General features: G+C 39.9%; 1 protein-coding gene across 5 annotated transcripts in view; it reads left to right on the forward strand.

The window, feature by feature from the left end:
- The window catches only part of tcf4 (transcription factor 4), a 262,295-nt gene that overhangs the window by 157,590 nt on the left and 88,529 nt on the right, over nucleotides 1-16,176 (forward strand). For all 5 annotated transcript variants that reach the window (XM_030436622.1, XM_030436618.1, XM_030436617.1 and 2 more), the window contains one exon: nucleotides 1,857-1,906. In XM_030436622.1, the coding sequence (XP_030292482.1) occupies nucleotides 1,857-1,906 (50 nt within the window). The remainder of the gene's footprint in view (nucleotides 1-1,856; nucleotides 1,907-16,176) is intronic.

Here is a 16,176-nt window from a genome sequence, read left to right on the forward strand (position 1 = left end):
GAGACACCGTGACATTCAGATGAACTACCTGGTCATTCAGCTGCTCTTTTCAACAATGACATCAACTATGAACATTTCAGTTTGGCCTATTTATATATATCTAAAAATAATAATAATTATAATATAATAATAACAACAACAACAACAATAACAATAATAATAATTATAATAATAATAGTAATAATAATAATAATAATATTAATAATAATAAAGATAAACACTCAGTTGTTATTTTAATAGGCACACCAAGCTCAATCTAATATAGTCTAAAACAACAGTCATGTTATAAATCTGCCCTCAAGGTTAACATTTTTTTTGGTTAGAGGTGTTGGTGTAACTCTATGGTCCATTGATATGAACGGGACGAACAAAATATATGAGAAACATCTTTGATACAACATTTTTATGACACACTATAATTATATTGCACTATACACGCAGCCTCTCATATGCAATGAAGCTGAAATGCCAACCTCCACAAGGGAAGGCTTCTTTGTAGGGTTGGACTGCATTCAGTTTACCTCGGTGGGCCTAATGAACTGACCACCGCATGATAAAGATACGTTGGTCGAAACACATTTGTCTTCCTTAGTTTTACATTTGTTTTAGAAACCACCATCAGAATGTCAAGCGACCCCACATGGGGCCCCAAGTGGCTACAAGGGCAGAATTGAAACACTTTGAAACTTTTCTGGGTTTTCGCAAAAAAAAAAAAAAGAAGTAGGAAAAAAAATATTTTTGGTGTATCAAAACTTTTACAAGAATTTTCCAGTATTAAGTACCATCAGCTTACCAACTTGTTTTCCGACAAATTTTCTTCTTCCTTTTTTTTTATTAGTATATAAATTCTTAAAGCCCAAATCAGCTTTTAATTAAAAAAAAAAAAAAATATTTGCTGATCAGCCTGGCAGTCTGAAACCAAATTTAACCTTCCAAAAGTGAACCTGATTGAATTGCACCTTGAAATATAAACATTTGTCTTTTTTAGGTTTTAGGTATGAATAAAAAATACTCAGTTATCAGCAAATACAATCTCAATATTCTCGTTTTTAGACTGAAGGCAACAAGCTAAAATTAAAGGCACATCAGTCAAACTTTATCTCCTGCCCATTTACATGCCCGTACCCAAACACAAACTTTTCTCAGTGACCTTGCTGAAACATTTTAACCTGGACTGATCCAGCCGTCGATCACAGCCGCGCTGCGTTGGTGTAAGCGCGGGTGTTCTTTTTTAGAAGGCCGAGCATTGTGAGTGTGTGCTCATGTGTCTGTGCGGCCATCCTGTTTGTCTGCATATGTGCGCCTCGAAAAGGGGGGCTTTAAGAAAAAGAAAAAAAAATACAGGGAAGTCTTTTAGTGAACAGGACAATAGTGGCCACGGTGTAGCCTTGGTTGCGTTAGCCTTGGGAGGACACAAACACACATACAACAACTCTGGGCCAATTTCCAAAATAAAAAAAAGAAAAGAGCGCTCTTTCATTTTTCCATCAAAGTCTCACCTTCCCAGTTGATAGAGCGCTCCCTCGCTCTCCTTGAGAGAAACCCTGAAAAATAATATAAACATGTCAAAAGCTGCCCTCTCTCCTTTTATCAAACCGACCAGGAAAAAAAAATCAACCCGGTCCTTTTTCCGCTCTGTCTTTTGATTTTCTGCATCTTATTGTGTCGCGCTTGGTGCAGTGAAAGCACTCTTTGTAAATGTATCGACGCCGGTGGGAAAAGCGGCCTCGCTCTCTCCTCCCCGGCTGATCGATTAAATCCTAACAAATCAAACCAGAAGCTCCTGTTTAAAAGGAAATAAAAGTGGCCCGTTAGAACCCTCATGTATTGTTTTGTTGACTTTCTTTCTCTTTCAGAGGTTCACACAAAAAAAGTGCGGAAGGTCCCTCCCGGCTTGCCGTCCTCAGTAAGTGATGATATGCCTTTTTTTTTTCTTGTGTCATTTCGATGGTATCATTGGTGCTTCAAGTGTGTGTCGCTGACGGAAAAGGGCCGCTGACGCCCCTGTATGTTTGGAATCACCGAGCTGGCTTTGTTGCAGAAGAAACATGAAGTTGTAGAAAAGCGGCACACGTTGCCATGTTTTGTGAATAAATCGATTACGCTGCTGTCGGAGCTGAGCCGGACACCAACAGCTGCCGGCCTTTTATTGTTGCTCTCTGGTTTTGGGGACTAGAAGAATAAATGATCTGACTTGACTGAAAAAAGACACCTATTGAGCTAAATCTATTGGTCTAAACGTTTTTTGAAATGACTGACAGCACAAAGCTAGTGAAATTGATTTAAAAAAATTAAGATTATAGATATTTTTGGTGTGCAATGCTCAGTTTTATCAGCGATCCGGTTGGAGTCTACCCGGCTTAAACTCTCCCCAGACGATCTGCCCGGCTGCTGGTTGGTTTATTTTGCTGGTTTGAATGGACAGGAGTTCCAGAAAGCATTAAGGTGTAAAAAAGCTGCACACGTTGCCAGGTTCTGTGATTTTGAGGTGATGAAGACGATGCTGCTGTCAGATAATGTTTTTAGGATTCAGCTGAAAGAGTTTTATTTCAGAGTAAAACAAATCCAATGTTGAATGAATAAAGAGCACTTGACAAAACAAAACAAAATTATATTGCAAACTAAATTAACCGGTTTAACTTCATGTCCACGTATTTAGCCTTTATAATCTGTATGCAAGTATGTCATAAATCATGTATAACACACTGCAATGTAGTTGTACACACTTCTAAGGATGTATATCAGTGTTTATTAACAATTATAGAAAATACATTTTATATTATTGTTACTTCATTTTGGGGAGAAATGATAGGTCAACACATCTGCTTACAACTACATTATAATGTGTTATAAAGCATTTATTAAATGTTTATATGCTACTTATGAATATTGACTAGAGGGATATAAAGTGTTGCCAAATTCAGATTTTATTTTTATTTTATTTTTTTCATTTGCAATTATCACTGGAGCTTGATTCAATAATTGGGCCATGTTCCCAGTTATTTATTGATTAGTAGATTCATTAATAAGGTATTGGGATTTTGGGGGATTTTTGGCATTTTGGATTGAAACCGTCACCAGTCGATGTGCCCGGCTGCTGTTCTGAGGCTTTGAGGATTAAACGCGGCCCCCCCTTTAGTCGTTCGGGGAGGAGGGAGCGGGAACATCCATCCATCAAACAGGAAAACGCAGATGAAACGATATGACATAAAGTTAATCGCTCATTGTTCGAGCCATTCACTGCACCAAACGCCAAATGTTTACCACTTACAGCTCGTCACGCGTGAGGATTCGCTGCTCTTCTCTGTTTTGTGTCGTCATAAGCCCAACGTCTTTTGACTGACTTGAACCTTTTTTTAGACTGCACATTTGATCGTTAACTAAAATAGTCCCTATTTGCATCCATGGATCAAGCTATTCCTGGAAAGGATTTTCTGTCTGTGGGCAAAATCCAGCAATAAAAATGCACGATCAGAAGATATCACTCTCTGATCAGTTTGTCAGTATTTGTGGTTCCTCTTGAGCTGCCTGATTTGAGCCCGGCCTTTGTTCTGAGGCCTGCAGCTCGGCCGTGTGTCTGCAGCAGAAGAAGCAGCAGAATGATTGCTGATGTTTCAGGGTTTCCCTCTTCATTTATTTTGTTGTCTTTGTTTGACCAGGTTTTAGTTTAACATGTTGAAATGCCATACAGCTGGAGGATTTACTGAAGCCTTTAGTGCTCTTGTCGTCGTTGCGTCGCCGTTGATTTAGCTGAGTTTATAGCTACTGAAATAAGCTGATCAATCAATTACATCGCGCTGTTGTTTCAGTCACTTGAATCCGGTGAAAATTCAGCTTCTCATGTGTGATGATCTGCGGTTATTTGTGTCACTCGGATCTATATTCGGTTGGAAATTGGCGATGACACAAAATAGATAGGAAGCGGATGTGCTCGTATCCATATGAAACCTGGTAATAGAGACGATCTGTAGTGGCAGCTCTAGTGCTCATTAGATTTATTTCACATTTTGACTTTGAGTTGTTTTACATGTGGAGAGGTTTTTTTTTTTCTTCCTGTTGCTGACCTCATTAATCGCCAGTTAACGATGGCTGAATGTGCGGCGTGTCAGCCGCCTCTTTGGCTCGGCAGGAGTCCGCCTTTCTGTGGCCTCGGCCCGCTTTGTCCACGCTTCTCCTCTCTTTCCTCCACCTCTGTGTGTCAACCAGCCTGGGGAGGGAGGGGGGCGAGGGGAAGGAGGAAAGAAGGGAAACCAGAAGAGGAGAGGAGAGGTGTGAAAAAAGAGGGGAGGAAGCGCCGTTTGTTTGACGGGGTTGATGTTGTTTTTCATCTTTTGTGCTCGTGAAGTGGAAGGATGAGACGCTTCCTGTGGAGGAGGGAGACACGATGTCAACAATAGGGACTGCTGGTTTATTTTTAATATGGATTTAACTCCCAGAGCTGGAAAGTAACTTGCATTTATACATATATCTGTTTATTTATGTGCTAAACTTTTGAATAGTCTGTTAATAAAAAAATAAATAAATTTAAAAAAGATTTAAAGAAATTAAAAGATATATATTGATCCCTCTGTAAACTCACTATTCACAAGTCCTCACTGTGATGTAATCTGACCCCTGATGGACAAAAAAGACGAGTGCACTTTGACCCGTCTAGACTCTGAGGTTTATGGCCTTCTCTCTTGTGAGGAAGGACAATTTGCGAGCTCCTTTAGTTGTGTTAAACATGACTTCCACAAATGGTTTGGGACGATTGATGTTTTTCAATTTTACTGTGTTCACTGGTCACACAAATCTGCGTTACACCTCACTCTGCTGTTACCGCCTACTACACCGTTCAACTTGTCATGTGTGGAGAGCCTTAAACATGCAGTTTGTCATTTCTAGCGGTGAGTCCTGTGGTAGTCAGAGGCTAAGCTGAACTCAAACACATTGACATACTTAGATAAATATTGGAACATCTGTGTGTCGCCGCACACAGCCAGACGTGAGCTATAAGATAGCAATCAACATACTAAGTCAACCGTCCTGATCTCAGCCTGTCCTCATCAGAAAAAACAACTTTATTGGGGAACTGTGCAAGCAGCTTATTGCGACCCCTACTTACGTCTCTTGTTGGGCAGCGACCTCTAGTGGCTGTCGTAATTATGATGGGAGCAAAGGAGGAAGTCAGGCAAAATAGTACAAAGAGGAGATGGCTCCTCATAGGGAGGATGTGTGGGGAGATGTCTGATGTCTGACTAAATCAGACATTAAATTCGAGCCAGGAGACCGCTGTTTGTGTCCAGTGTGAAACCAAAAGTCAACAGTGAGTTGAATTAGTCTTACTAATGCTTACTAATTGCTACCTAGGGAATTTAAGTAACATAAGAAAGTACTTTTTTTTAACCCAAACCACAATGTTTTACTGAACCTAACCAAACTGTAACCATACTATCCCAGATCCTGTACTCTGTCGCTGGTACACTGCAATTGTCACGCTGCTTTGTGTCGATTTGGGAGTCACTGGAAATCAACCTATTCAGTTGTTCAGGTATGACGATGTGCTGAGTGTTGTAGAGGCCTAAGTATAACTGCAGGTAGGGTGCAGGGTGTGCAGAGCAGTCTCTGGTCTTAGCCTTGACTACCACCCTACCACTGCTGTGCCGTTTAAGACTTCAATCCGACTGACTAACCAGCCCAGTCGTAAAAGTCTGGTGTCAACAGTCTTGTGATCCAGGGTTTGGATGTCTGTACTCGCGTTTGCCTTCATGTCTGCTGCAGTCGGAGCCGTCTCCTCTCTCTCCGCTCTAACCCTCTCTGTTTCCACCTCTGTGATGTGAGTAATCCTGCCTGCCTCCTCCCACTCACATCAAGAGAGAAGGAACGAGGAGAGGACCCGCCGCCTGTGAAACAGAGAGTCGACTGCAGGAAAATAAATTCAGCGTGCGTTGGCACGAGTATCAGCTGTAGGAGCAGAAACTGTACCAAGTGCTTTGTAGCTATACCTGTCAGCTTTCTTTAAAATGGTTTCTGTTTTAGTCTTTGAATAGCAGTGGCCCGGGTTCTGTCATGTCACGAGTCGGCTTCAGCATCGAGGCCTCGTTTGGAGCTTTGGCATTTATTCTGAAAAAAGCTTCAGATTGCTGACAGGTGTTCATTTTCATAATCACTTTTGGTTTGGTTTTATGTTCAGCTTTTCTTAGTTCTAAACTTTTCCTAGGACTAAAACGCTTTAAAGCTGGACATCATAACAGAGCAAAACAGCAATATTATCTCTTCCTCATTATATCTTCTGTATTCTGTGATTGTTGTCCATCCATTCATTGTTACAGTGTGAACAGGAGCAGCAGGCAGCTGTTGGAATATACATTTTAATAGTGCCCAAACATTCAAATAAACATCGCTGAAGAAAGGAACAGTTGTAGCACGAATGCATCATATTCATCCCAAATTGAATTTGTATTTATTTATTTTTGATTGTAAAATTAAGGCATTTTTCCACCTTTTGTCATTGTCTGGATCAGCATGGCCAAACAAATTTACAAAAGTGATAAAATCACAACATCTAAAGAACATTTCAAGAAAAACGTATGTTTTTAAACTTGTCGACAGTGGGTTTTGTTTCTTTTTTGGCAAATGGATTAGACTCAAAATGTGTAGGGAGTCTGTAGCCATAAGTGTACAAAAGCACACAAAAAGAACAACTACACTCAGTGGCAAGTGTATTAATCACCCAATAGCAACATTTCTTTTTTTGTCTTACATCACAGTTATTGCCGATACCGCGACAAAAATTAAAATGACAGTGATATCAAGCTAATACTGTTAAATACCACATTTCGTTTTACATTACTTTGTCACATAAACATGGTTCTGCTCTCAACAATTTCAATATAGGGGGCCATTTCTTACCAAAGACGCTCTCCTGTTTTTGACTAAACTGAAAAATACCTGAATAACCCGAAGTAACACCTGGTGTGTGTGTGTGTGTGTGTGTGTGTGTGTGTGCGTGGTTTTAAAGTAAATGATACAGTCTTTTGCAGAGATTCTTTTGTTGTCTGCACAGAGAAGCAGTGGTGTTTAACAGTGGTTGTGTCTAAGATCAATAGAACGACACTACATGAATGCAACAATGGATGCTGATTTTTCTTTTTTTGTTGTTGTTGTTGTTGCAGCCTGTCTCTTGTTGGTACTCCAAACTATAGAAAAACAATCACATATGAAATTCAGCGTCAGTGCCGTGCCGTAAGGATTACACTTGTAACCCCGTCAGCTGCTTGTTTTTGACTCAGAACAGCCCCGTGAAGATTTTTCTAAGTTTCCAGTTTGTTTTTTTAAGACTCAGCATTCTGGTGTCTGGTCAGAGATTCGTGCTCCTCTCAGAAAATGTTGTGTGCTTTTTTTTTTCTTTTCCTTCCCCCCCCCGGATGGTCCGGCCTCCAAACCTGCTGCCAACAGCAACGACGATGAGGCTGAAGCGTGTTTTCATTTCTGCTCTCAGCAGCCGACTGAGCTGTTTGTCGTATTTTTTCGTCTGTTTGCTGCAGAAAATGTCCTCCTTTGCTGATTTTATGTAAGAAATGTGTTTACTGAGTTTGGGGTCAGTGTTTTTTAGAAATTGCTTTGGGGATTTTTTTTTTTTTTTTAAAGAAAGAAAGAAAATATTGAAAGAAAATATTCCAAATGCGCTCCTGAGGGGATGATGAAACTGATGGGAACTTTGACTGGCAGTGCGACACTGATCTTACCTGGATTCTCAACACTGTCACTCATTCAGTATTTGGGACATATCTTGGATGGATCAATTTCATCGAACACTTTCAGCAGCTGTTAAATATAAAATTCCTGCACTTCCTGCTCTATGTTTTAGTCATTTTGTTTCTCATTTATTTACACTTTCGGCTTTTCTCTGGCTCGTGCCTCTTCATTTTGATGAAAATCCCGATGTTAGCATTATTTGAGGTATCATTACGTTCTAGGAGCGGTCACATTTATCCAGATTCTTACTGATAATTTAACAAATTCTGCTCACTATAATATTTACCACACTTTAAAATTATACTGGTAAGCTCTGCATGTTACAATGTAAAATGCTTATTGCGTCGCATTCTAATTGAATGTTTTGAACATGCACTTCCTATAATATGCATTTTGATAAGAAGTATAATTTCAGATTGTGACCGTATTCTTCAAGCGCTTGAATATGTGTTTAATATTAAATAATCAGTTGTTGATAAGAGTCTCTAGTCAGATTTATTTTGTAATTAAAAAATACAGGATATGGGAGCATTTACATAGAAACTGGGCATATGATATGATACATATACACATTGTAATAGTTGTTACAAAACCTAAATGGATGTCATCTCTCACATGCATATCAAACAATTACAACAACACAATAGGATCAAAAACAGTACAATTTTAGAAGAACTGAGTGACAGAGAGAGCCAGAATGGAAAAAGAAGAAATATGTCAATGAAACTGCATAAATCAGCAAATATGTGAAATATGTTATTTGCATGATGATGATGAACTAGCTGGACGTCATACATTTACAGATGATCAAACACTTCTTCTGAATGTAACTGCTCACATGAAGTAAAGCAGACATACACACACACACACACACACACACACACACTATGCCCCGTCCACACCTGCTCTGAGTACAAATACAGCTTCACAGAGGAATGTCTGTAATGTAAGTGTGTGTGTGTGTGTGTGTGTGTGTGTGTGTGTGTGTGTGTGTGTGTGTGTGTGCATTCTCATGAAACGGTTCTTTGGCAACACACGGAGGCCAAAAACAAAAGTTTTCTTCCCGAGAAACCGGCTGGTAAACAGCGTGCACTCCGCAGACACACACGTCTGGACCAAACATGAGGATCCTCATTGAGAAAAATTCGAACCCGACCCATCCTTTAAGGTTGGGTCGGGGATGTTTTCACATGCATCTTGACACAGTTGTCACTCATCACATTCAGAGAGGGCTCATTCGGAGCTAAAAAAAAATACATTCCAAAGTTCAGCAGAGGCTAACGTGGCTAAATTGGCCATATCCTTGCTGAGCTGTGGCTGAAGAAAATGCCCCTTTTATTTGAATTGTTGGTTAAATGACACAAGTGAAGGTTTTTTGTCTCTTATTACTCACAGTTTAACCTCACTACTAACCTAAACCTTAACCTTAAAACCATGTCTGAACCCTCAGACAGCTACCTATAGAAGTGAGGATCAAATGGACTCATTTTCCAAAAATGTCCTCCCTATCAAAGTTTTGATCACTTTAATCCATACCATGAAATGCTGGAGTTAGTTGTATAATCATGAAGCGAGACAGATGTAATGTCTAGAGTCAGAGCACTTTCTTTTCTACCTCACGGTGTTTATGCTGCCGGGTGTGTTCAGACAGGAAGTGAAGTAGATATTTTTGAACACGGGATCATTTGTGTTCCCTGGCTCCCAAAAGCCAGAATTTCTGTGCATTACCAATAAACTGCCCAGCAACAGAACGTGTCAAGGGGTGTGTATTTGCGTGTTTGTGGTCAGTGTTTCGGTCCAGACCGCAGTCCATTGTGACTCCAGGTGTTTATTCCTCCAGAGGCTCCGGCTCTGCCTCTGGCTCTCTTGTCTAGAGCTCCCCGCCACTCAGCCACAGTCAGTCGGCCATCAGCAGCTGGCTTTGCGTTTAGTTTCACTCGGGATTCTCCACTCAACACTCTACAAAGCTTCGTGATAAAGCCAACTTTTTTTTTTTAAGACATACTTCAATGCGTTATTGGCACAACTCAATGTTATTAGCATCTTGTATTTGAGTCATACATGTTGCAAATGGATTTACTTTGAGTGGAATCAATTGGCGCAAAAAAAGGATGTCTGGTGCACAATTAGTTCGTAGTGTTGGAAAAATCAATGGGTGGCCACTAGGGGCAGCAACACCAACAGCAACAGCGTCAGATTCCCTCACCGGCACGATGCTCCACGACGCTGTCGTCGTCTGTTGCGCTTCACTTGATGACGTTAGAGGGGAAAACATTGAAATTTGAGTTTTTAAATTTGAGTTCATTGATAGTGGGTGACTCGATATTTAGTGACAATTAAATGTTTTTGAATTTTTTTATTTAAAATGATTGCCCTTCATTTAACTGGCTGTATCAGCTCACACTGTCTCTGCTCAATTCAAATAGGTTTTAAGTGCCATTTCAGCAGCGTCTGACAGCCTCCTATACACTGAACCACTTTTTATCCTTTTCTTTTCTTGTTCCGTTGACTTCATTGGATCTTAAGGTGGTATTTCTGCCGCAAATGTTGATGCTTTAATCACATTAGTGTCACTTTTTCCCGCCTCCCTGGATTCCCATTGCATTTACACTTTCTTCTGATGAATTTAGAGAGACTTCAGTTGTCACTCTGGTGCGCTCAAACTTGTTTTCCTTGCTGTTGTGTTGCTGCCCTTCCGTGCGCTCCTGCTCGCGAAAGCTTTCATTTAAGGCAAAAAGTCTTGTCTGCTTTCTCTCATCTCCGTTTCACATCCACTGCGGGCGATGGGTCTTTTCTTTTAATTAATTCATTCCTTTTTTTTTTTCCCTCCCTCCTCCCTCTCGTCTCCCCGCGCAGCAAGTTTGTTATTGTTGTTTGTCAAATTTAGTTTGCTGAGTTGATGATTTACTTTGAGAAACAATTAAACGTCACTTGAGAGGAGAGCGTGGGATGTCTTTGTAATCAAAAGGAAATTAGGCATCAGTTGCTAACATTAGCAGGTTGCAGAGTGCCGTCTCGCTGTTGTTTTTCTTTGTTGGTGTTGGGAGTAGAACAGCTTTTTTTTTTTTTCTTTAGATATCATTGTTTTGGTTAATTTGTTGTTCAGGCTGATAGAGTCTCCGGCTCGTCCTCAGAGCTTTGCTAATGCTGACAGAATAAACAACCAAACACACCACATATATATCAAGATTATCCCCAAAAAATGGCTCTAATGAAACCATGAGAATGAAGCTATTAAAGGGAAATGGAAAGTGATAAAAGTGTCAGCATGAGCGTGTTTAATGTTGACTTTCAGTCTCTTTAATGCTTTTTCCTTTTTCTTTTTTTAATTCTGCACACACACACACACACACACACACACACACACACACACAAAGAAACACTCATGCTCTCCCTCTCTCTCTGCCACAATCACACTGGATCTAGCCATTAAGCTGGATTGTCGTAACAAGTGAGGTTTTACATGTGAAGATGATTACATATGAAATAATTTCATGACAAGTTCCAGATGTAAATGGAAAAAAGTTTGTTTTTGTATATATATATATATATATATATATATATATATATATATATATATATATATATATATATATATATACATATATATATATATATATATATATATATATATATATATGTATATATACATACACATACAACAACAAACTTTTTATATATATATATATATATACATATATATATATATTTTCACATTTTTAAATGAGTTGTCCCTTATAAGCAGGATTCTTCATATTGATATAAATCAGAATCCAAAACAATACAATGAATACATATATTTTTCTATAAAATTACAAACTTTAATATTTACAATGCACAATATTATAATTCATATAATTTTTTTATTGAATGTTGTCATGTATTCGTCACAGTCTAAACCTGAACATTTATTAAAATATATAAATAAAGCTTTTATCATTAATATTTCCGGGATATGAAAATGAAGCTCTTTCCTCTTAAACTCTGCAAAAACAATCTCACATTTTTGAAGGGTGTTCACAATGATTATGTGTCTTAATTTGCACTTATCTGTGCTTGGGAAAATCAGACAAGATATATTGTACGTGTATATCAGATTGTGTGAAATGTAGAGAATGTAGAGTTGAAGTGTCCAGTTTAGTCTATGGAGTTCTAAAGTTCCCCACTGCTTTAAAACTGGTACATTTTACTGCAAAACTTTATTATTTTTTAACCTTAACAAACTCTGAAAGTCAGGCTCAAATTTGGCTTTACGTACGTCACAATGTATTGTGAAGCAAAACACAAAATGTACAGGATCCAGATTGTAAAAAAAAATAAAAAATCCTTATCATGCCATCTTGTAAAAGCACAGATTCACTTTCAAAGTGCCAGACAGACATAAAATCAGATTTTACCTGAAGCTCATCATTTAGCATTTTAGTTTGAATCTAGAGGATCCATCAGCTCCCTACCAGCACCAGGCTTTAAAAAAACAGACCTCGGCTTCCTTTGATATTTGTCATTTAAAGAAGGAATCCTTTTTTGTTTTTTTGTTTTTTTGTTTTTCTTTCTGAGATCTCCTTTTTGAAACAAGACTCCCCAAAAAAGGTGGAATATTTTCAAACCGTGAACCGATTAAATCCTCTCAGCGATCTGACCGGGTCGATCTGCTCCCATCACTGGCTATTTCCTGCTCCCTCTCTCTCCCTCTCTCTCTCTCCGTCTCTCTCCCTCTCTCCTCGGCTCAGATGTGGTTTTGTTTAAAGTCGACAGCGTTAATTAAATTAAGCCAGGTCTTGCAGAAGGCACAGTAGGAGAGCCGGCGGTTCCCGGTGGGCCGCGGGTGGAGGAGGGATGGGGGGGGGGTACAGAGGGTGGTGTGATGGTGATGGTGTGGGAGGGGGGGGCTGAGCTGTTTGGTGAGCCATGCTGCCCCCTTCAGGAGGCCCCAGGTACCACAGAGGAGCCACAGACCCTGTCAGTCAGATACTGTGAGGGTCTGTTAACTGCCTCTACCTCCTGCACTCTCCTCCATGCTGCTGTTCACCCTCGGGCCAGTGTTTACCTTTGCTTTGAGTAATTCATCTAAAATAAACTTTTTGTGTTGTACTCAAAAATAAACTTTTTGTGTTGTACTCAAAAATGGTATAAATGATAGTATATTATTAAACATAGTATGTAAATTAGGCCCATAGTATATTGGAACAGCAGAAGTCGCTGTCTACACTGGCAGCGTGTGTGTGTGTGTTGTGTGTGTGTGTGTGTGTGTGTGTGAATGTGCGCCACTGTTTCCCACCAATGGAATACTTCATGCAATACGACACACACACACACACACACACACACACACACACACAAACACACAATAAAAACGTGTCAATTGAATAAAACAGAAGGAATTAGGAAAATAAAAAGAAAACGTCATTAATTTTCTTGTAAATCAACATTGACAATGAGCATGTGGCTCCAGTTGAGAGTTTCACAAAGAGATTGAAAAAGAACACAACCCGAAAAATATTAACACAATGAAATTCTCAGCCAGCCCTCAGGGTCAGGGTCAGCCCTTTTCTTTTCGTGCCCCAGACTCTTGGAGTGATCTACAAAACACACACGTAAAATCAATTAAAAAAATCAAACCTCTGCGCTTCGAGGTGCAACTGTTTTAGCTGATTTCCACATGTGTTTGTCCTTGTTTTTAAAACTATTTTCTAACCAGACATCATTGTAAATTAGGGCCTCCTCAAGGGTTCTTCATGTTTAAACAAAGGTTTGAGGTCAGTTTTGTCTCATTGACAAGTTGACTGCAGGTTTATATAAATGTCCATCTGAAAAAAACAAAAAAAAACAAAAAAAAAACATTGACCTCACCTCCATGTGTGCTGAAAACGATGTGTGTGAGTGTGTGTGTGTGTGTTAGCATGCTGCTCAAATTAGCGCCGTTGTAGCGGGCCTTGGCAAAAGATGAAATGAGAAAGAGGCTGCTCCACGGGAAGGAAGGGGTGAGAGAGGGAGGGAAGGAGAGAGCGAGAGAGGACGTCTGTACGCAGCTATGACATGCATTGGAGAAAAAAAAAGGAAAAAAAGAAAAGAAAATGTCCGCTGTTTTGTTTTGGTTTGTTTTGTTTGCAGTAAATGCACGGAGCAGGAACAACCCAATACTGCGATTGGTATTTCGGTCAAATAGATGGATTGACAGTCGCAGATGGGTGCGATGCTAATGTGTGTTTTCTCCCGGTACTGACAGTTTGTTCTCAATCAGCGCTCTAGGTATGTTAAGCTGCAGGTCACCATAGCAACAGTAATAATCCCTCCTGCTACAGGTGACAGGTGAAACTACCCAAGACGTGGTTTAACCGATTCCTGACAATCGGAGGAGGGTGTTTTAAACGCAGCCACGGTGAGTGAGCGTCCTAACGCACTGCGAGGTGTTCTGATATAAAACAATGATGGAGTTGACAGAGGAAAAGCAGCAACTTGAGTTATGAATGGTGCCGTTGTCCTGCAGCAGCTTCAGTGTTTATACTAAAGAAACTCAGGGAGCAGCTTCAGCCAGGGATGATCTCATGGTTTAACTGCCTCATACATACACACACACACACACACACACACGGACAGCTGTGTGTTTAGTTATGTCCTGCGGATGCTTCACTGACTCATTCCACTCGAAAACGCTACAGAAACAACTTGAAATATTTGCCTGTGTGTCTATTCCCCTTTTTTTTTTATTTCTAAATCGAGTCCGTTTTGATTATGATCTGATTGTGACACACTCAACGTGTTAAACGAAAGTCTCAGTGCACGCATGTGACTGTGTGTTGTGTGTCTCATGCATGCATGTGACTGTGTGTAAGCTATTTGGTTGGCTCTAAGCCCTGAAATGTCCCACGCTGGTGCACCGGGCCGCCATTTTGTGTCAGATGGGAAACTGACTAATTGAATTACAAGGCATTCATTTGTGTGTACGTACCGCTGTGCATGTGTTTCAATGCATGTGTCCGCTCGTGTTGCTAGTACGTCTTTTTCCCGGAGCACTTTTATTCGACACAAAATTAAACCTTGACATACACAATATACACTTTGTGTACATACACAAACATGCTTGACATATACAGACAAAGAAGCACGCAGCCACACACTATTGTTATATGAATCGGTTATTTTACTTCTGATGATACTCAGCTGTCTTGGATTTATTTCAAAAGTCCATGTTTAAACGTTTCAATGTAAACAAAGCTCAGCAGAGAAAATCAGTGTAGCCTGAGTACTATACTACAGCAGAGTTTGGGCTAACTTGGGTTTTTGTAATGATTTCCATCAGTGCTACATGTATTTTATTCAACATCTTCTCACGTAGGTTGATCAGATGAAAATGTCCCTGTTCCGATGTGATACGGAACAGGGGTTGGGGGTGGGAGTGGTGTCCGGTACATTACAAACACATTGAGTCAAAATTCAAAACTAAGAATAATTTGTTTTGTTCGTGAAAACAACTCATTATCCATAAAACACATTTTATTCAATTCATTTCATCAGTGGCTGTGAGGATTCGTGTTGGCTACAGGCCTTTACATTTAAAAAGGGCTACCCTGCAGCCCCCTCGGGAACAGTGACTGTCTGTGGGCAACACCAAAACTATGTTTCACATCGATCAGTATTTTTATGTTTTATTAGGCTAGAACTAATCAAAACATGGGTCTAATTAAATACATTTTAGGGGGAAACAGGACAGATTTTCTAATTCTAGACTTTCCTGAATTTCTCAGGAAATGTTGTAGTTACTATATAGTTAGTAAAAGGAGGACTCAGTGTGTAGTAAAGCAGACATTTTTATTGTGTGATAGCTAATGAGCGGGCTTGTGGTAGCTTAGCCCTGATGGCACTGTGCTAGCTTCGTGTCCTGTTGGAAGTGTCTTGCTTTGACGATTTTAGGCTAGGTTTTGTGCCCTAATAACTGATGTTATTCATGGACTGCAGTTAGCTTAGCCCCAATCTGCTAGCTTTGAAGGCTACCAGATGTTTGATTGCTGATAGCTCACTCTTGCTAATATTAGGCTGTTGGCTGATATTCAATTGCATGAATCTTTCTCAATTCATATTATATGAATTCTTACACTACCCCAAATTCTTACACCAACAAGGTTTTGCCCTGTTCACTGCAGCTGGATTGCCAGCTAACTTTCTGTTAGCTCATCATGGTGCACTGATGGCTTCCTGCTTACCTTTTAGAGCCAGTGAGGCGAGGATTGGAATAAACAAGCATGTACTAAAATCACCCTCTGCCACCAGCAGCCTCCACATGCCCCCCCTCCTAATGAACTGGTGTGGGAATGTCCATTGGTTGATCAGTCGGTTGTTGATGCCACCGTCTGACCTTTACTTGAGAAAAGGATTTTTTCTTCAACAATTGCTTTAGTGCCTCAAAGGTTTCCTGTCAATGAAATGGCCTCAGCCTGAAGA

The sequence above is a fragment of the Sparus aurata genome, chromosome 12, assembly GCF_900880675.1.
Source record: "Sparus aurata chromosome 12, fSpaAur1.1, whole genome shotgun sequence".
NCBI lineage: Eukaryota > Metazoa > Chordata > Actinopteri > Spariformes > Sparidae > Sparus > Sparus aurata.